This window comes from Protopterus annectens, chromosome 8.part0, assembly GCF_019279795.1.
Source record: "Protopterus annectens isolate FY-2018-M chromosome 8.part0, PAN1.0, whole genome shotgun sequence".
Lineage (NCBI taxonomy): Eukaryota > Metazoa > Chordata > Ceratodontiformes > Protopteridae > Protopterus > Protopterus annectens.
The window spans coordinates 505,368,159-505,390,784 of NC_056741.1; the positions used below are offsets into that span (position 1 = coordinate 505,368,159).

The window sequence follows — 22,626 nt, forward strand, 5'->3', positions numbered from 1 at the left end:
GTAAATTGCTTAAAGGATTACTGCACAGGTTATGGACCACACATGATATATTGGCAGTCTGTTTAGTTTATGGGTAAAGCCTGCAAAGATGATTGTAAGTCTCCAACAAATGTAATGAGCTTCTGAAAATACTGTAATCCTGTCCTTTATTACAAATACTGCCATATGCATTTCAATACCTAAGGCTTACATGCTGTCTAGTTATGTAAATATTCTCTGCATGGCAACAACAAAAAGGCTTTCAATGTTGGTAATTCTTTAACAGTATGCTTATTAAAGCTTACTTGTATCTTACAGTCTCAGACAAGCTTACCTGATTGTCATTAAAGCTTAAACAGAGAGCAACAGGCACTGCAATGACATGCAGTTTCTGAATAAGAAGCATACATCAACAGTATAAAAATACAACAGAAAACCAGAACATTCTGCAAAATCAAGGACAGATAAAAAGCCACTGTAGTACTTCTGTCTACTTGGATGGGGGGATACTCTGCACTCTTACAATGCATAACTGCTCCTTGCCTTGCTTGGACACATATAGAGTCACTACATGGGGGAGTGGGGTGCAACAAGTATGTCACAATTTGAAATGTCTCTGGCTGAAAGAAAAGGCCCTGACATATTTGTCACAAATTTCAGCCTCAGAGCAAGAAATCAGGACAAAACCATGAACAGAAGTGTAATAAAGGCCCAAAAATAAGGAACATTTTTAAATATTGCTATTATAAACTTAGAAATATAATAGAATTGTAGGTCTTGTGTTAGCATAAATTTTCTGAAGGGTATGAAATCTGAAACTCAAATGTATGTCATTATTTTCTAACTTCAGTCTTTAAGGATTTGCTGCTAATTTTCCAGAAAACCACAATTTTATGAAACACGGACAAAAAATGTGATGCAAAAATATAAAATAACCACGCAATACAGCTGGGAACCTATCAAAAAAGAGACACTTTTTAAATATTAGTACTGTTAACTTGAGCAGCTGACAAAATAAGAGGATCTACATGCATTTCTGAAATTAAAAGTAATCTATAACTCTGATCATTACAATTATTTCTTAATTGTAAACCCTCCATGTTTTCTTCCAAATTTGCCATTTTGCGGGGGGATTATTAGGGGGGAGAGCAACATGTTGAGCCAAAATCTGGGATAGTTGAGAGGTTTGGATATACCTAATTTGATAAAGTGATTTATTTGCACATACCTCTCATCCTCTTAACGCAGGAAATCTGGACAAGGCCAAATATATTGGGAGAACATACAAACAGTGCTAAAAATTGCTCTTGTATAAACTTATACAGTTGACAAAACAACAGGTCTTGCTTTAGCATGCAATTTTTATGAAGTCTGAAACTCAATGTCTGTCAGTATTTAGTGATTTCGCTCCTAAATGATTTGCCAGAAAAACACAAATTTTATGAGGAACAAACCAAAAATAAGAAGCAAAAATGTATTCATTCTGCAAAAATCTGGACAGTTAAGAGGTATAGTTCAGCTGGGGCTGTCTGAGTTTGCCACCCTTCTCCCCTCACAAAATCATGGTTGAATGGGTCCTCCCCCCTGCAGCTATTCCAATGTCCCATTACTTGGCTATTTCCCCCAATTTACCATAAACACTGTAATGTGCATACTGTTTTACTTCCATGATGATTTGCATTTCATTTAAATTTTTTATTTTACATTTTACAGCACAAACACTAATAGACATTTGCTAAACAAAGCAATGCAGTCTCACAATGAAAATAGACTTATCATTAAAACTTCTCTGCCCTTAAGACTCACGTTCATTGAAACCCACATTTAAAAAAAAAACTACATCTGGCCAGTGACAGATAAAGATTAACTATGGGCTGTTTTCAAATCATAGGCCCCTTGCACAGGAAACATACATGTGTTCTTTGAAACACCTTCCTGATTTTATTAAATTATATTCCTTGTATAATACAGTACAGCTGTTAGAGGGTATAATTTCTTGTTTTGAACATTTTTCCAGTAAACAATGAAACAAAATGCATGCACCAATAATGAGAAAACTTCCCAGTTCCGAACATTTCCATCATAAAAGTCTACTCAAACTTCTACAATCCACCAGTATCAGTAAATATGCACAATCTCTGCAAAAGTAAAAGTCGTTCAACTAGATAATTCCACATTAAAGAGATTTGTAACTAATGAAGAGGTTGCTTCTAGCAAACAACTTTATATTTCATTGTTTCATCTACAAATAATGTGCCTGTTGCCGTTGAGGAATACATTGACTATGTTAAATAAAAAAAAATGATAAGCTAGTAATATTGCAACAGGGAATGGAAGGCAAACTGATAACAGGTTCATTGTTACTAGGTATCTCTGCCAAAGAGGACATTCTCAGGACTGCAGCATCCACCCATTTTAAAAGTACAGCAGACTACAGTATCAGCAATGCATCTATATACTGGGAGGTAGAAGCCTTCTGCATCAAAAGCAAGTACACTATCTGTTGTGCTATTAACAATACAAACTGACTCAGCATAAGCAGCATTAAACTTCTCTTCAAGCTCTCAGCTCCTTGTAAAATGCACTCAACACTCAACTGTATCACTCAACTTTGAAGCACAAGACATCTGGAAAAAGCCAGTATTTATTGGGGGGGACAAAAGCCCAAAAACTAAAGATACATTTTAAACATTGCTTGTATAATCTTGGAAAGTTAGTAGAATAAAATGCTGTGTTACCACCATGCATTTCACTGGCAAGTCTTGAACCCTGCATCCTGTGCAATATAGTCAGAGTAACATACCACTATGCCAAATCAGTTATTTCTTGAAAGTAAGGTAGACTGAAACTTAAATGGGTATCATTTAGTGAATTCAGTTCTCACAATAGTTCTCAACCTCTTAGCACAAAACACCTAGACCAAGCCAATAATGGGGGAATACAGCTCCCAAACATATTCAGTGAATTCAATTCTCAACATAGCTCTCAACCTCTTAGCACAAAAAACCTGGACAATTCCAATAATGGGGGAATGCAGCCCCAAAAAATAGGGACACATTTCAAATATTGATCTTATAAACAGAAAATTGCTAGAATAAAAGGGTATGTGTTTCCATGTACTTTCTGAAGAATATGAAGTCTGAAATTCAAATGCCTGTCATTATTTAGTGAATTCAAAATTGAGTCTAGCCACCAAGTATATTTCCTGAGTTCTCTCTAGCCACTAGGTATATTTAACTGGGGCATTACACACACACACACACACACACACACACACACACACACACACACACACACACACACACACACACACACACACACACACACACACACACACACACACACACACACACACACACACACACACACACACACACACACACTCACCATACCTCAGCTCTTTGCTGGCTGCAAGCTGCTAGCCAGACTGCAGACTTTGCAGTCCAATCCCCATCCAGTCTATGCAGTTGTAAATGCACTGATGTCTGGGATCTCTGCTGTTGAATGCTGTATTCGTAATCCAGACTGTCTCACCAGCAGTCCAGATTCTGTGCGCATGCTCCGGATTGATTTACCAGCAGTCCGGATATCGGAAAACCCCTCGAGTGCACACGCATGAAGTTCTGGGACTTGTGTTTGTTTTCTTTCTTTTTTTTCAGCTTTTCTTCTTTTCTTTTCTTTCTTTTTTACAGCTGAGCATAAGCTGCCCCTGGAACTACCCAAACATTTGTATTATTATGAGACCTTCATCAAGAGGTAATTTGCTAGTCATGGTAGATCTGCTTTTTTGAAACCTTCATTTAGCATTCTATAAAAACCTTTAAGAACTCTATCTAACAACATAAACGTATTATTTCTTCAGGAAGGGTTCATATTATTCTAAAAGTCAAGTAGTTGTATTATAAAAACTGCAAAATTGACAGATATGCTCACTATGCTTAAGGGATTATTAATTTTAGCAGGAGATAAAATATCTGTTGCTTTCTGATTCCTTTAACATTTATTTTTGAAACATCATTGAGCAGATTAGTTTCCAGTCTGTGAAGCATTCAAGGAAATGTGCTAAATGAAATATAATGAATAAGTACTTTGTTTTTGAATATATTTACTTTTGTTGTGCTTCAGATTTCCTAATAGCTATCATCATCCCTCCATCTGACTAACTGAGGCATTCATTCTTTTGTCGGGCAAGATGCCTACAGCCAGTCCATTGTTCATGCATAGGAGGAATAATCAACAAGGATAGTACTATCATCCTTCTTTGATAATGAGAGATTTTGCAGTTATGGACACATTGGCTACAGTTTGATAATGCCAATAATATCCAAGAGATCACATGTGATGGGTGCATATGAAAGCTTCTTTCCCACATCTGCAAGAGACTGCCTCAAACATTTTGCTCTCTTGAAGGCAAGCGGCTCCTTAAATCCCTGGTGTCCACATGGGACTTCAATATAGAGAGCTCTCCCATTCATGTGTCCCTCATATTTCCTCCAGAGACAGCTGAGCAGGCTCTAGCTGCTCACTCTTCTCTATCCCCAGTTAGATAATATAATTCACAGCACTCAGACTCTAACAAAATCCATGTTTTGTTGGAAACAGTAATGGGATTCATAGTCTATGCCACAGTGGTGGCCTGTGAGTTAATTTCTGATGTCCAGTGTGCACTTACTTATTTGAGTCAAAGGCTACCCAAGGCGAAACCATGAAGTAATGGTCTGACCAGTTGTGTTACTGTTTTTTGGGATAATCACAGACTTGTGGCTGCATGTGTGTGTGAGTGGGGGGGCAGGGTAGATGGAAGGGTAGTAGTACCATGCTGGTATTTACTGCAGACATTTGATTACATGTATCAATAATACTATAGTTCTGAAAAGACAATAAATAAGTTAGCATCTCATAACTATATATTCACACATTATCTGGCTCAGGCTACAAAGCATAAGTGCCTCATTTCTTAGGCAACCCCAGACTTCATTCCAGCTAAGCAACATGGTGAGGCTTACATGGTTTATAAGTCTAGAATGAGGAAAGCAAATCAAGGACTTCAAGATGTATTGTGTTATCCGATCTGACATTTTAGCTTCTACATTAGGCTGTGAGATTCACAACTGTCATTAGATTTCATGGCACGGTACCTGGACATGAACCTGCTGTTATTAGCAATTTTGAACAGTATAATGTATCTGCAACATTGGGTTAAGACACTTCAACATCAGAATTCCCTACTAGAATTTATGGAACTGCTGGAATCTGGATGGGATATTCATACTGATCAAGTATTCTATGCCTGACTCCGGCTCCTGTACATGCAACGTGCTTTGAATGTTGTACATTGGATATATTTTTATCAAGTTCCATATAGCACAACAACTGTTTTATATTCATCTTATGCAACAATATATACTAACACAAGGTGCATACTATTTGCAAATTACATTAGGGACAAGCCTGTTCCATCTATTACAGAATACACTTTTAGAAGGGTCTAGTGCAACTGGCAAATATATGCATTTATGCATTTGCTCAGTTCTTCTTAGCAGTTTACAAGCCTTAAAATCTGAAATACATATATTTTCTTCACAGAGATAAGGCATTCTAGGAACTTATCTGGTATGAGCACAAATTCTGTGGTCTTCAATATGAAGATAAACAAGTCAAGACACCAATATAAATTGTTGCTGCTCCAGTGGCATAGAAGAATAATGCCCAGACAAACTGGGTTTAGTTTGCTGCTCAGGCAACTGACTGAGTGGCAGGAAGAGATGGGCACACCTATCCTGGGGGAAAGGAATTTGCCAATGATACTCTTTAAGGCAAGACATGGTCCAAAGAGGGGAGTTCCCACTGAGATGTGTACCACAGGAAGAGTAACAGAAAGTGGGACAGGAAATATGTAAAAAAAGGAAAAAAACAGCTAAAAGATGGAAAATGAACTACTCGTGATGCCTTTAGTTTCCTTTCTGGTCCCAGTGTAAATTTTGGAATTGGATTTGGGAATGAATTGGAGTGCTGGTCGACCCAGCAATGGCACTAGAAAGGCTGTTAGAATGACAGTAAGTGAGGGAGAAAAGTATTCCCAATACAATTTTGAACCTAGAGTTACCAAATGTGTTATAAAATCACCCTGCAATTGCTTGCTTCTGAACATATTAATTGCACTAGGAAAATAGAGACATGATGAAAATGATGTCTGAGCTATTGAAAATTTGTTCATTTTGCATCACAGTTGTGCACAGAGACTCTGAATCATTTGCAGTTCTGAATGTAACATACAAGAAGTTTGAATAGAGTCATGTAAGTCACACATTTTAACTCTTCCAGTGTCATTATCTTTTATCATGAACAGTCTGATTTCTTTACTCCATGCAAAGAGCTTACTATGCTCCTGTCTGCAGCATTCAGTTTACCTGACTCTGTATTTGTGTACACTTTTCAACTAGTACTATTGTGTTTGTCTATATCAATAATTTTGAAGCATGCAAATGTCATAATGTCAACACAGACATGTAGGCAACGATGGATTTTGCCCTTTAACAATATAATTTACTTCAAGGTTTCAACAATTCATGTGCATCTACCAATTCATGTGGAAGAATGGATAGCGAACACCACATCAATAGTCAGTAATCACCAGAATAAATAATATGTTCCCATAGTTTTTTATTCAACTAGTCCCAGTGGAAGATTTTTTTTTATTAGTTTTTAGTAGAATTATTTTCCTGCTGCTGTCAGTGATTAATCTGAGAGGTTTGTTTTTCTTAGTGCCTCTTCGCCCCTTCCCTCATACACAGCCTTCTTCTTCTTCTCACCTCAGTCTCTACAAGAAATTTAAAGGCAGATCATTTGTCCTTATACACGTGGTCCATCCCTCCCATCAAGACAGATGAGCATGCCCAGGCTGGTCATTCCTCTCTTTCTCCTGTAGGTTCTTTCAGCACCTAGGTCACTAACTAATCCTGGGATGTCTGAGTCAGAGTAAGAACTCTATTTTTCTATGCCACAGAGTCAGTAAGCCACAGTGAAATTTAATAACATCAAGGAGTTTCAGACTATAACTGTCCCTAATACCTTACCATTCAAAACATTTCCAGCATTAACAAACCACAAACCACCATGCATTCCCTGGCACTGACAGATATATTTATATAGTTATTTATTTATTTATTATTTTCCTTGTATATCGATTTAATCCCTTATTACATTTGTTAACCAGGAGTGTCTAACTTTGAAGTTTTATTTTCAGTAGACTCTACAGAGAAATATTAGAGATAAACATGCAATGGCAATACAGTTTATAGAGTAATTCATAAATCATAATTCATTGGACCATACATGTACTTATGACAAATGATGAAGTAAGATTACACAAAATTAACTGCTTCTTCTTCTTTTGGCTTTTCCTGGTTAGGGGTCGCCACAGCGGATCACCTGTCCGCTCATGATTGGCAGTGGAGTTTTACAGTGTCAAGTTGCCAGCCCGGCGCCCAACCTTCCACAGAAGGCACACACACACGCACTCACACCTAGGGCCAATTTAGAGTGTCCAACCTACCTGCAGCATGTCTTTGGGATGTGGGAGGAAACCAGAGCACCCGGAGGAAACCCATGCGACCACAGGGAGGACATGCAGACTCCGCACAGAAGGCACCCCAGCTGAGGATCGAACTGGCGATCCTCTTGCTGTGAGAAGACAATGCTAACCACTGCACCACCGTGGCTGCCCATTATACAAAATTAACTACTCAGATGAATTGTTGTACTTGACAGTAACCATATAATTAAGATATCTTAAATAAGGTATAACCTTTCTATATTATGCATCTGAATTTTACATTGAAAATTTATAATTAAGGCATGTTATTTAACAGTACTGGAAATACATTTTATGTGGCCAGGTTTTATAGTGTCCTCCAGTGATATGAAGATTAGCTCTTCTACCCTTACCCAAAGACCCAGAGTACAATTCCCAAATCTACTTGCTGTAGTAAAATTGTGCATTATTGTGATCCATGATTCTGCAAGAGAACTGTTAAATAAAACTGACCCAATGCAAACTCTAATCCTAAGAAGAGTCTAATTATTGAATTAAAATAATTAAATGATTATTAAATTATAATTATTTATTAAAAGAGTCAAATGATCTGTGCTATGGTCCCAGTTATTTTCGATAGGGTTAATATGTAGTTATTGATCACTGGATTGGTAAGGCCAACTTCTAACCATGGGATAGGTTAATTTAAGCAGAAAAAGGGAAATTGTCAATGCTTAAACTAGCCCACAAGAGCAGCTAGTCTAGTACTTATCCATAAACCTATGAACCTGTAAGAGACGTCCTTCTTGATTATTGGCCTTAAGTGTGTGTTAACATAAAACATAGCTTTTTCACTTAAAAATTGTGGTAAAATAGTATTGGGCACACAAGCATTTTACCGAGAGGGATATAATGATTAATGCAAATCAATGAGTCTATGTAATTCAAAATTCAGATTACAGACACATTTTGTTGCACTGTTTCCAACTGAAATACCTTTTTAACAATGACGCAGTAAAAAAAAAAAAAAAAAAAAGAAAGAAAAATTCCATCCTGCATTTGACAAAGTGCATGAAATTTTCAGCTAAATTGCCCATACTCATCTGTTTCACTGACATACACATTCTTTTTTTAGGCATCCTCAGCCATAAATGTAAACTATTTAACATTCAGCAGAATGTGAGCAATCCAAAGGGCACCAAGTTTATTGAAGTTAATCGCTTTCTTCTCTATTACAGAGACTTTCTCAGAACAATATTACACAAAAACCCAGCCAAATATATACCCACCCCTCAATTAACCATTCAAAATTGCACCAAAAATTTAAGGCAATACATACACATCAAATTACAACAGTAAAATATTGCATGTAACAAATAACAAAACTAAATAAATGTTACCATAAAATATTATAATATGTTAATAAATTATTAAATAAAATCCATGTTAATGTTACTAACCTAAAATTCGATCAAGTTTTAAAACACTAGCAACGCTGTAAAACCAAGAATTTAAAATCATGTGTTGGATTTTCATTGATATGTCTATACAAGCACTAGTAACCCTACAATGTCTGATGTCACCCAGATGTTCACCTATTCTTAATTTAAATTTTCTACAGGTTTTCCCAATGTAGAAACAAGAACATTTTCCACATTTAGCCATATAGACAACATTTTTACTATTACAATTGTAGTGGCCTCTAATATTGACAGTCTTCCGACTGCCAGCTCCCATAATCCAAATAGGAATTTGAGAATGTGGACTTTTGGTGAATTCACCAATCTATCTCAAGTTCTACATCTAAGTAGACAATTTTATTCTTACTATAAACATAGGTAAATTTAAAAAAATCAACTGTTTCATTAATATATACAAGAAACTGGAGGTCAAATTAGGGTTAATCGGAAGACTGTCAGTATTAGAGGCCACTACAATTGTAATAGTAAAAATATTGTGTATATGGCTAAATGTGGAAAATGTTCTAGTTTCTACATTGGGAAAATCTGTAAAAAATTTAAATTAAGAATAGGTGAACATCTGGGTGACATCAGACATTGTAGGGTTACTAGTGCTTTGTATAGACATATCAATGTAAATCCAACACATGATTTAAAATTTTTGGTTTTACAGCAGTTAATGTTGGATGAACAGGGGTGCATTACAGATGGGCATTTGGATATGATGGAATTGAGATGGCAGTTGTTTTTAAATGCCTCTTGTTACCCAGGTATCAATGAAATTATAAGCATTGCTAGTGTTTTAAAACTTGATCGAATTTTAGGTTAGTAATGTTAACATGGATTTTATTTAATAATTTATTAACATATTATAATGTTCATAGGTTCATAGGTTCATAGGTTGGTACTAGGCTATCAGCCCTAGGGCCTATACAAGCCTAGCCATAACAATTATTATACAAATCTTGCACTAGCAAAACCCCCCAGGAGTGCCCACTTCCCTGCTAAGCCCACTACTTTTCTGTCTCATACCAACTCATAATTCTTTCTAGCATGTCGAAGGGTCAGATGCTGGCGTCCTCTCCTGCCCAGTTGGTGAATCTGGGAATTCTGAGACAATGTTACAATTGCCTCATGTACACGGACAACCCTCTCCTCCTCCCACGTAACACTAACACTTGTGAGAGATGCAGCTATTAGCCAGACTGGAGGCTGAGCTCTCTCAACTCAGGACTGGCAAGACCAGGCAGGAGGAGAAGGCAACTACACACACACCACAATACCAGTCTCACATAACTCAACCACACCACTGAATCAAACACATAAACACACTAAGACATACTCGGAGGCTCTGAGTAAAAATTTACCTAAACAGCAGAGGCCTCCAAAGCAGACACCCAAGCAACTGCAAACTCAATACACCACACAAACAACACATAAACAACAAAATCAGTGTGCAAAGCAGTCACTGCCCTTAAGGCCAAATACAACACCAAACATACTTGTCATAGGTGACTCCATAGTCAGACACACTGACGTCCCGCTCACCAGACTGAGTAAGGAGAAGGTCACAGTAAGCTGCCTGTCGGGCGCTAGAATCCGCCACATAACACAAGCACTCAGGTCTCTCAACAGCAGGTACAAGTGCGACTCAGTCATTGTCCACGCTGGTGTCAACGACCTGAGACGTACCTCCTTGGACTACATGAAAGAGACATTGAGGAGCTCTCTGATTATGTAGCCCAGGCAGGTATGACCCTGACCTTGAGCAGTATCCTACCTTCACCTAGAATGATGCCACAATACAGTGATAAGATGATCAGCTTTAATAATTGGCTTAAATTCTGGTGTCATTCAAAGGGGATCCAATGTCTGTCTGCCTGGGATGACATGCTGGACAAGCCACGCTGCTTCGCAAGGGACGGCTTGCACCTGTCACCCCTAGGCTTCCGGATATTGGCAAAGGCTCTTGCCACCCCATAGTGCCTTTTTAGGCAAGGCTCAAATTCTAAACCTACCACCCTAGAACACAAAAAGTAAAAACTAAGGGTAATGCTGCTCAATGCCAGAAGTCTCAATCTCAAGATGCACGCACTCGAGGCCCTTCTCAGTATGGAGAACATCGATGTCTGTGCTGTGACAGAAACCTGGTTCAAGGCTCCTGAGAGCACCCCAGCACTATCAGGTTTCACCTCATATCATGCGTTCCGGCCCCAAAATCCGGACAACACCAAGAAAGGAGGGGTGTCCATATTCATAAAGGACACCCACACCTCAAGGTTGGTGGCAATGCACGATGCATCGGAGACCATCCAGGTGCAATTAACCATAGGCAAGACTGCTCTGCAATTTGTAGCATGTTACAGGCCACCCTCTCAAACTCAGGAACCTCACATGGCCTTCCTGAAAACAATGGAGGGGATAAATGTATCTCCAAACACCATCATACTAGGTGACTTCAACTACCCTAATATAGACTGGGAACACTACTCAAGCCCAAACACTCTAGCCCAAAGGTTCCTGGAGTTCATAAACTCAAATGCCATGGAACAACTAGTCACCATCCCCACAAGAGGAGAAAACATACTTGATCTCATCATCACGAACATGGGATCACAATGTTCAACACTGGAAGTATACCTCTCACTGCTGAGATCAGATCATAAAATAATCTCGCTGGAGGTCCTCATCCCGCCCCCACCTGAAATAAAAAAGACCACAGTGAAAAACTTCTCAAAAGCCGACTTCACACTTCTAAAAACTAGTGTGGTCTCCTTTAAGGCCCCTGAGCCAGTGGTAAACATTACTCAAACCGCTGAATCACTTACAAATGCCTTCTACCAGCACCTACAGGACTGCATGGATCAGGCAATCCCAAACAAAACTAAGACTCTTTGTACCAAAGGCAAGCGTCCAGTCTGGTGGACCCCAGCCATAAACAAGCTCTACAACAAAAGGAGGAAGCTACTACAAGATAGAGCAAAATCCTTGAAAGGTAAGACACCTTTGATCATTATAAGTAAAAACTAAGAGCTCTCATAAAATCATCCAAGGCAAATTTTGAGAGAAAAATCGCCAAGGACTCAAAAACAATCATAAGGCCTTCTTTAGCTATGTTAGAAACCTAGGAGGAAACTCCCAGATATGCTCAGAATTAGTTCAAAATGATGTGAAGATTACTGAACCTACACACATTGCCAACATACTGGCTGACAGGTTCAGTGCAAACTCCCCCAAAAGGAGAGATATCTATACCAGAGGATTGTAGCCCCCCAAACATCTCCAACGCCCAGGTGAGAACTGCTCTCTCCAAAGCAAAAAACACAGCATCCATGGGACCGGATGGTGTCCCCGGCTGTGTGCTCCACAAACTCAATGAGGAATTAAACCCGCAGTTAGGACAGCTGTTTAATCTTAGCCTCACCTCAGGATACATACCCAAGGAGTGGCACACGGCGACTGTGGTCCCACTTCACAAGGGCGGTGCCTCCACTGACCCTGGAAATTACCGTCCCATTAGCTTGACAAGCCTTATCTGCAAAGCCATGGAGAGGATCATAATGGAACTCATAAATAAAGACATAGGGAACTTGCAGACTTTGGATCCAACCCAGTTTGGCTTTGTCAAAGGCAGATCATGCCTTTTAAACTTGGTTGACTTTTTCGAGACAGTCACCAAGGCCATTGATGAGGGAAAAGCAGTCCATACAGCCTACCTTGACCTGGCAAAGGCCTTCGACACAATACCCCACTCGGGTATCATTGAAAAACTCATCAGCTTGAATGTAAACCCATACATCACAAGATGGGTTGCAAACTGGCTAAGTGACAGAACCCAGAGGGTCAGAGTTGCTGGAGCCATGTCAGACTCAAAGCCTGTCACAAGTGGTGTCCCACAGGGCTCAGTCCTGGGTCCACTCTTGTTCGGCATCTACTTTTCTGAAGTACAAGCAAACACAGGAGGGTTATGGCTGACAAAGTTTGCAGATGACTGCAAACTGGGCGCCATAGTCGAAAACACATCTGACACAGATATCCTTCAGAAGGGCCTCACAGAAATGGATAACTGGTGCCAGAGCCATGGCCTAAAGTTAAATGCCAAGAAATGCATAGTCATACCCTTCGGGAAAAACAAGGTTACCCCTAGCTACCATATAGGTGGCAATCCACTGAGCACAGAAGAAGTCATCAGGGATCTGGGGACCCAGGTTGACAGTAGCCTTTCGTTTGACACTCATGTTGCTAAAGTAGTTAGGAAAACCTTCTACATTGCCCACCTGATCATGAAGGGATTCACATCTAGATAAAGGGAGGTCATCGTCCCCTGTACTCATCACTCATTAGACCTATGATTGAGTACAATGCCCCATTCGGAATGTATCTGACCCGACACCTGCAGCAGCTGGAAAGGCCCCAAAAGTTCCTCACCAAAAGGATAAAGGGTCTCAAAAATATGTCTTATGCTGCCCGACTGAAAGAACTCCAGCTCTATTCAGTCTCATACCGCTTGCTCAGAGGTGACCTGTGCCTGACATATAAGGCCATGTCAAACCCTGATTTGATGAATATGCTTCACCTCAAAAAATCTAGATCCCTCAGAACCACAAGGGCGGGAGACTTAAACCTTGACACAGTTATTAATAGAATGTGCTGGAGGGACAGATTCATCACCCAGAGACTCCCTATGCTGTGGAACAAAATCCCGGTACATGTGAGGCAGAGCACCTCGCTGGCCTTGTTCAAGAGGAATCTTGACCAATGGATGGGGGATCGCAGATATACCCCAGGGATTACTTCAGTGTCACTGCTTGACAGAGGCACAGCAAAATAATAGGCATAGTTTTATTCAAACTAAAGGGGTGGCGAAAGCCAAATAACTATGGACTAGGCTTATAAATGCCCTTGGGCAGATAGCCTAGTATGAACCTATGAACCTATGAACCTAATTCCCTGGCTATTTCTTCCCACATTATTTACTTTCCTGGACCCCTGTTTAGCAGGGCGACTGACGTGATCCCTGGGGTGAATTTCCTTTCTCCCATCCAAACGTCAAGGTTCCTCTTGAAGAGGTCCAAAGAGGCACTCTGCTTGACATATATGGGCAATCTATTCCAGAGTCTGGGGAGTCTCTGGGTCAGGAACCTATCCCTCCAGCATGTTTTGTTTATTGTGATGACAAGGTTTAGATCCCTGGAGTGTGTAGCTGTGAGGGATTGGGATTTCTTTAAGTGTAGCATGTCCAACAGCTCTGGGTTTGACATGGCCTTGTATGTTAAGCAGAGATCGCCTCTGAGTAGACGATATGCGACAGAGTATAGCTGGAGTTTTTAAGGCGGTTAGCGTAGGGCATCTGCTTTAGGCCTGTGATTCTTTTAGTGAGGTATTTCTGAGGCCTTTCCAGTTGTTGCAGATGTCTTGAGAGGTACATACCAAATGGGGCGTTGTATTCTGTAATGGGTCTAATGAGGGATGAGTACAGTGGGACAATGACCTCCTTTTTTCTGGATGAAAAGCCCTTCGTGATGAGGTGTGCCACATAGAAGGATTTCCTGACTGTTGTGGCGATGTGGTTATCGAAGGTGAGACCACTGTCCACCTGTGTCCCTAAGTCTCTTATCACACTTTCTGTGTTTAGTGTACTGCCACCTATATGGTAATTCATGGATACATGTTTTTTCCCAAAGGGGATAACAATACATTTCTTGGCATTGAGCTTGAGCCCATGGCTCTGGCACCAAGCATCTGTTTCTGTAAGGCCCTTTTGTAGAGTATCCACATCATTTGGGGATTCAATAATGGCTCCCAGTTTGCAGTCATCTGCAAACTTTGTTAGCCAGAGTCCCTTAGTGTTGATCTGTACTTCAGAGAAGTAGATGCCAAACAAGAGCGGCCCCAGGACTGAACCCTGAGGTACTCCACTTGTCACTTGTCTGGAGCTGGATTTGGAGTCGGCTACTTTTACAGTGTGGGTTCTATCAGTAAGCCATTTAGCAACCCATTGGGTGACATAGGGATTAATACCCAACTTAGTAATTTTATCTATGATTCCAGAGTGGGGGATGGTGTCAAAGGCCTTGGCAAGGTCTAGATAGGCTGTGTGGACCACCTTACCCTTGTCCATGGCTCTGGAGACTGATTCAAAGAAGTCAATCAGGTTCAGGAGACAAGATCGGCCCTTCACAAACCCAAACTGGGTGGGGTCCAGTGTTTGAAGGTTGCCAATGTCTTTGTTTATAAGTTCCATGATAATATGCTCCATGGCCTTGCAGATAAGGCTTGTCAGACTGATGGGATGGTAGTTTCCGGGATCCAAGGTGGATCCCCTTGTGGATTGGGATAACTGTAGCTCTGCGCCACTCAATGGGCACGAAACCTGAGGTGAGGCTATGATTAAACATGACACTTAGGTGAGGTGCCAGTTCATATTGTAGTTCATGTAGTACACAGCCCGGGATGTCATCTGGTCCCATGGATGCTGTATTCTTGGCTTTAGAGAGTGCGTTTTGTACCTGTGTGGCCGTTATTACTGGAATTTGGCAATCTTCCGGTATTGAGATGGGCCATTTAGGGGGTGAGAGGGGGGTGAAGTTGGCACTGAATCGATCTGCCAGGATATTGGCAATATCCTTTGGATCAGTATATCTATTGCCATTCTATTTTAGCTCAGAGCAGATCTGAGCATTGCCATTTAGATTCTTGACATAGTTATAGAATGCTTTGTGGTTGTCTTTGGAATCTTTGGCAATTTTATTTTCATAACTAGCTTTGGAGGATTTTATGAGGCATCTCAGTTTCTTACTGAGGCTAGTAAGGGAGTTTTTTGCATCCTGGGATTTTCCTCTTTTCTGCAAAAGTTTCTTCCTTTTGTTGTAAAGTTTGTTTATGGCAGGGGACCACCAGATTGGCTTCCTTTTTTTGGATGAGAGAATTTTGGTTCTATTTGGGATGGCACGATTCATGCATGAGAGGATGTGCTCGTACAGTGCCTTAGTGTAGGATTCAGCAGTTGAACTTTCAGTTCCCGTCTGCATGGGTGTCATGAAGTTTGTCACTTCTGACTTGAGTAGCATGAAGTTGGCTTTGGAGAAGTTTTTTATGGTGGTTTCTTTACTGGGGGTGGGGGGGGATGTGGATGTTAAGGGTGATTAGCTTATGGTCAGACCTGACTAACGAGGGGGTGACCATAGGTATGGAGCATTGATTTGCCATGTTGGTAATGACCAGGTCTAGGATATTGGAGCCCCTGGTGGGACTATGGATTATTTGATCCAGGGCATTGGAATTTATGAATTCCAAGAACCGTTGCGCAAAGGTGTTGGGACATGAGTAGTTTTCCCAGTTAATGGCAGGGTAGTTAAAATCACCCAGTATTAGGGTGTTTGGTTTTATCTTAATATTTTCCAGTATGTTTAAAAAGGTGTAGTGAGAATCTTGGGGTATGGTGGGGGATCTGTAACAAGCTACAATTTGGATTGCAGTCTTACCTAGTGTTAGTTGCACTTGGAGAATTTCAGACACATTGTGTTGGCCAACTAGCCTGGTGGTGTGAATATCCTTGGTGAATATTGACACTCCTCCACCTTTATTGTTTCGGTCCTGGTTTGGTGGCCGAAAAGTGTGGTAAGAGTTGTAGCCCAGTATTGCAGGGGTGCTCTCTGGAGCCTTGAACCAGGTCTCAGTTACTGCACAGATATCGATGTTCTCCATTTTTAGGAGTGCCTCGAGAGAGTGCATTTTGAGGTTTAGACTTCTAGCATTGAGTAGCATTACCTTCAGATTTTGCATGCTTGTACCTGTTACGGTGGTGGTTTTGTCCTTTGAAGTTTGCCTAAAAAAGGCACTATAGGGGTGGCAAGAGCCTTAGCCAGTAACCTGAATCCCAGGGGTGACAGGTGCAGACCATCTCTGGCAAAGCATTGTGGTCTGTCAATCATGTCATCCCAGGCAGACAGATACTGGATCCCCTTTGAATGACACCATAAGCTTAGCCAATTGTTGACGTCAGTCATTTTATCCTTATATTGTGGTATCATTCTGGGCGAAGGCAGGATGCTACTCAGGGCTAGGGTCATACCTGCCTGGGCCACATGATCCAAGAGCTCTTCCATGTCTCTTTTCATGTAGTCCAGGGAGGTACGTCTCAAGTCATTCACTCCAACATGGACAATGACAGAGTCATATTTGTACTTGTTGTGGAGTGACTTGAGTGCATGCATTATGTGGCGAATCCTGGCACCCGACAGGCAGCTGACTGTAATTTTCTCCTTATTCAACCTGGTGAGAGGGACATCAGTGTGCCGGACTATAGAGTCACCTATGACTAAAGTGTTAGGTACATTGTCTTGCCTTAGGGGCTGTTGCTGGGTGGCACACTGGTGTTGTGAACTATGTGACACATTGGTTGTGATTGGTGCTTGTTTGCGTTTTAGCTTCAGAGGTCTTTGTTGCTTGGGCAGGTTACAGTTAAGGGCCTCTGCATATGTGGATTTAGTGTTGCTACATGTGGGTGTTGGTGGTGCGGGTTTAGAAGGGCTATGTGTTGCTTGAGGTGTAGTGTGGGTGTTAACCTTCTCCTCTTGACTGTTTAGCACAATCTTGGGTGGAGAGAGCTTTGCTTCCATTTTAGCTATGTAAGTGCATCTCTCACAGGTTGTAGTGTTGGGTGGTAGGAGGAGAGGGTTGTCTGTGTACATGAGGCAATTACTGCATTGCCCCAGTATGCCCAGATTCACCAGGTGGACAGGAGAAATCACCGGAAGCTGACCCTTGGACATGCCTGGTTTGGGGCTTTTTTTTTTCTTTGCAAAGTACAGGAGCTGTTTCCTTAGCAAGGTACTTTGCAATTATAGGCTATTTAGTGCCTACTATTAATTTCTCCTTATTAACAAGGAGAGTTCAGTGTTTGTATGAGTTTAAGGCTTCCTTGTGCTTTCCAGCAGGTATTAGAGAAAGTGCTAGTCACAGGGATTCTTAAAGGTAAGATTGAAAAGAATGCACTCTGCAGTGTGCACTACAGAAGTTAGATGTGAAAGTAGGTAACTTGAGTTTTACCTATTTAAAAAGTTAAGGTTTAGTGGAGAGTTACTATTTTTAAAACAGCAAGATGGATTGAAAGGGGTGGTCACTTTTCTAATTTGGTACTATGAAATACTGTAGGATGGCCAATAAATTTAAATAATTGAAGGGGTGGGATTTCAAAAATGATGATTTTGTGATTACTCACATAAGCCAGTGAAAGTAGAGAGAAATGAGATATATGGTCAGATTAACATAAGAGGCGGGCAACTAGAAAGACAGTGGTTCTGCCTGACTCAGAACAGAGAGAGCTGTGGTCTCTTTTGAAGTTTTAATATGCTGTTAAAACAGAATGCAAGCAAAACACAAGGTAAAGAAAACAAACTACAGTATTCAAAATATAGAAAGGCAATACAGTAATACAAAAAATATAAGCAAACTAACCTTTCCTTCACAGCAAAGTGTAGCAGAGTCTGGATGAGCCTTTCTGGTAACATTTTATGGTAACATTTATTTAATTTTGTTATTTGCTACATGCAATATTTTTAGTGTTGTAATTTGATGTGTATGCATTGCTTTAATTTTTTGGCGCAATTTTGAATGGGTATATATTTGGCTGGGTTTTTGTGTAATATTGTTCTGAGGAAGTCTCTGTAATAGAGAGGAAAGCATTTAACTTCAATAAACTTGGTGTCCTTTGGATTGCTCACGTTCTGCTGGTCGGTTTTTCTGTGGTTTTCTTCTATTTTGTGAGTGTTAAACTATTTAACATTCCCAACTCCTCTAATCACATAGTTTAAAAATCCTTCAGTGAGTGAGTGACTGAGCTAACAAAGTCAGGATTAACTTGCCAATTCAGTAAACATATCATCAGTGAAATTTCTATATACACTCGCTAAATGTAGAGAACCTACTTGAAATAATAAATAGTATGGGTTCCTATCATGAAATCGAAGAGGCTGAACATCAAACAGCTTTAACGTCAGAAATGTCGTTCATTGATGTGTTTTTTTGTAAGATTGCAGTACAGTGAAGATCAGAATATATGCCCTTTCCTCACTTTAGTGCAATCTTGGAGTTTGGTATATATAATTAGCGGGTAGCGACTTCGAGATCCAGCATTTTTGGCATTTAAGCTGTTTGAGTTTGGGTCTTTTTGATGTTGTAATACAGACCTAATAGTACATCTAGGCATGTATTTCTATTCAGTTTGTTTCTCAGCAAGTGGAAAATAATCTTTTAATTCTAGTAGGCAAGCTGCTTTAACTAATCATTATGAGAAATGCTGAATTATTGTCAAGTAAATGGGAAGTTTTTTTCATTGTGTTAAAACGTGTCTGTCTGCTAAAATTTTAATTAAAAAAATATTTAAAAGATTGACATTGCTTGTCAAGCCAGTCAACATTTTACGGATGCTTTCTCACTCATACAGCAAGACACAAGTTAGGATGGAAAGGATTTTAAACAGCTATGATTTTCACTAACCCTCTTTCATTAGGCCATGCTTATAAAATAATTCTTAAATACCCTTTTAATATTTAAAATTTAAATAAAACATGCAGTCAAAAACATTAACACTGAAATACATTGATTTCATATGAAAAGTAAGAACATCATAATCTTATAAGTTGGAGTTTGATTTTTTTTTCACAAAAAATGCACACTGTATATTTAACTGCATGCATTATTTTCATTTCATGCTGATAGTATATAAAACTTTTTTTTAAGGTTTATAGGTTCTTAAGTGGGTACTAGGCTGCTGGTCCAAGAGACATTTTTTAGGCCTAGATAAACTTACCCCAAATTCAACAAAATATTGCTGATGTGTGTCAGTACAGCAAGGTATTTTATGGTTACGATATAGGTTTGTACACATCAACATTCCTTAAGCTAATCCTGTCCATTGGATACATAAGTGCCAGACCAGGGATAAATTCATGATTTTCCATCCATCGATATAAGTTACATTTGAAAAGTGTTAGGGATAAACATTGCTTCACATGAATAGAAAGCCTGTTCCAAAGAAGGATTAACTTTTGGAATACACATGCCTGTCCTTTTAACATGTCCTGTGTATGTCACAGATGACGTTTAGGTCCTCACTGCATATATTTCTGATGCTATTGATTTGCATATGTGCATTAACTCCATCAGTGTGGGATTAGAGGATGCCTTGTAGGCTTGGCATAGATTGCTATGAAGCAGTCAATAGGAAGCTGAGTATAAGGACAGGGTTTTGGATGGTCTGCATAGGATTTGTTGTTTATACCCTGTATTATTTTTGTGAGGAACTTCTGTGATCTCTCAAGCTGTTGCAAGTACCTGGTCAGGTACATAATTAAGAGTGCATTGCACTTGATTATTGATCTGATGACAGCCAAGTACAGCTGAACCATGATCTCCCTGATCCTGGATGTCATTCACTCACATATAAATTGTGTAATATAGATTGATTCCAACATTAGACATTTGTGGTCAAAGGTAGGTTTACTGTCAATGTGCATCCACAGATGTCTAATCAGTGGGTTCACTTTTATGGGTGTATTATTAATGTGGTAATTTCCAGGGGTGGCAATCTTTCCACAGGGCACTATTATGCATATTTTTTCACACTGAGTTTTAGTCCATAGCTCTGACACTAGTTGTTTGTCTTTGTCAGACTCTTATGAAGGGTATTAGTGTCTTTAGGTGATTCAGTGACCATGCCTAAATGTATGCAGACTGGGTCAGGCAATGGCCTTTACCTTGACTTTCAAGAAGTAGATGACAAAAAGAAAAGGCCACAGCTCCAGTCCCTGTGGGACTCTGCTAGTGACTGCTGTCTATGAAGAGGTAGATTATTCTAAATTCTTATATCCTATCAGTGAGTTGGGTGACATATCAGTTTATGCCTAATTTTTGAAGTTAGGTATTGTGTCAAATTCATTGGCCAGATCATAGTAGGCAATGTGCACTGTTTTGCATGGGTCCATAGCTTTAGAGACCTTACTGAAAACATTCATCAGGTTAAGTAGACATGATCTATCTTTGTCAAATTCAAATTGGGTAGGATCCAGTGTCTGTAGGTTTCCTGTGTTATTGATTATCAGGTCCATGCTAATTCTTTCCATGGCCTTGCATATGCGAGTAGCCAGACTTATGGGTCTGAGGTTATGAAAAATCACTTCCTACTTTACTGTTTGCTATTTTAATATTTATAAATATATGACTATATCTGACTGTGACTGAATGTCTTTCTCCATGTATCTTTAGATACTTAAAGTATTTAAATATCGAAAATTAGAATGATGCATATACAGGTACAAACATACATAGATATGCATGGAGGTATCTATGTGTATGTACACGCACACATACATCCACACACACACACACACACACACACACACACACACACACACACACACACACACACACACACACACACACACACACACACAGACACGCATGTATATGTGAACATGCATGTGTATGTCTGAACTTGTGAGCAAACATAATTCTGTCTATCTTAGAAATCTATTTTCTTCCTAAATAAACTTAACAAATCAATGAATCAAAAACAAGAAACAAAACATGATATATTAAGTCCATTTCATTTCCTTTTTGTCCAGCTTACCAGCATTTCTGAGTTTCTTGTTTGCCAAGACAGACAGAATCACTAGCAGATTTCCAAGAATGTCCATGAAGGTTGTAAAGAACATAACACCAGCTAGGAAGCTGGTTAAACCTTTTGAGATTTCATATGCTGGGAAGGCAGTGTAATTATAAGCAAGGGCCTTGCAGTCAGTGCACTTGACATTTATGTTGAGAATATTCATAGAAACACTTAATAATCCCTTTTTTAAATTAAAATATTAGCTGGGAAATAAATGACAATAGCTTATTTTTTTCAAGAATGAGATACTTATAATAGATGAACTTATTGAATCAGTATATCAAACAACAAAAATGGATTTGCCCCATGAATATAATTTAAAGCACTACTTATCTCATTAAAATGACTTGTGGTTTGAATGAGAATTAGATAATAAAGACGTACAGACTGAACTTAGAAAACTGTTGCACTTGTTTTCAGTCATTAAAATTTTAATATTTCTGTTTTTGTAGGATAACAAAATAGGAAGAGATAGTATTTGCTCATTCATAAATTCCATTTGCTTATCATGGCAGCTGATGTCATAAAAATAGTTTTATTACCATGATAAGAAAAATGCATTTGTGACTCCTACACAAGCTCTCATTACAGTTCTTCCACCCTTGTGTATAAATTAAACCCAGTGATGTAGATTTCTTATAATTTCATAAACAATATTGTATGCTAGTTTGAAAATGGGATTGAAATAATCATCTAGCAAGGTTTCACTTAAAATCCATCCATCATTCTTTTAAATGCAATTTGCCAGTAGTTTGTAGCTACTACTCGAGAATACACTGTCTTTAAGCTATATTCTGCTCTTTGCACTTCTTAAATAGTCAACCATGAATCCCAGAGAGAGCTGCAGTCAGTTTTGAAATATACAGTTTCAGAGTCCCAGATGAACAGAAAAATGTGTAGTGAGTAAATTAACTATGCAGTGGAAAACATTTACAGATAATTTAAAATACGTTTTTCTTGAATTTCAGTTGCATTTTGAGGAT

At 39.4% G+C, this 22,626-nt stretch overlaps 1 protein-coding gene across 1 annotated transcript in view; it reads right to left on the reverse strand.

Annotated features, from left to right (window-relative positions):
- The window catches only part of LOC122808285 (melatonin receptor type 1C-like), a 184,296-nt gene that overhangs the window by 41,600 nt on the left and 120,070 nt on the right, over positions 1 to 22,626 (reverse strand). The window contains exon 3 of the mRNA XM_044079249.1: positions 21,605 to 21,779. Within this exon, the coding sequence (XP_043935184.1) occupies positions 21,605 to 21,779 (175 nt within the window). The remainder of the gene's footprint in view (positions 1 to 21,604; positions 21,780 to 22,626) is intronic.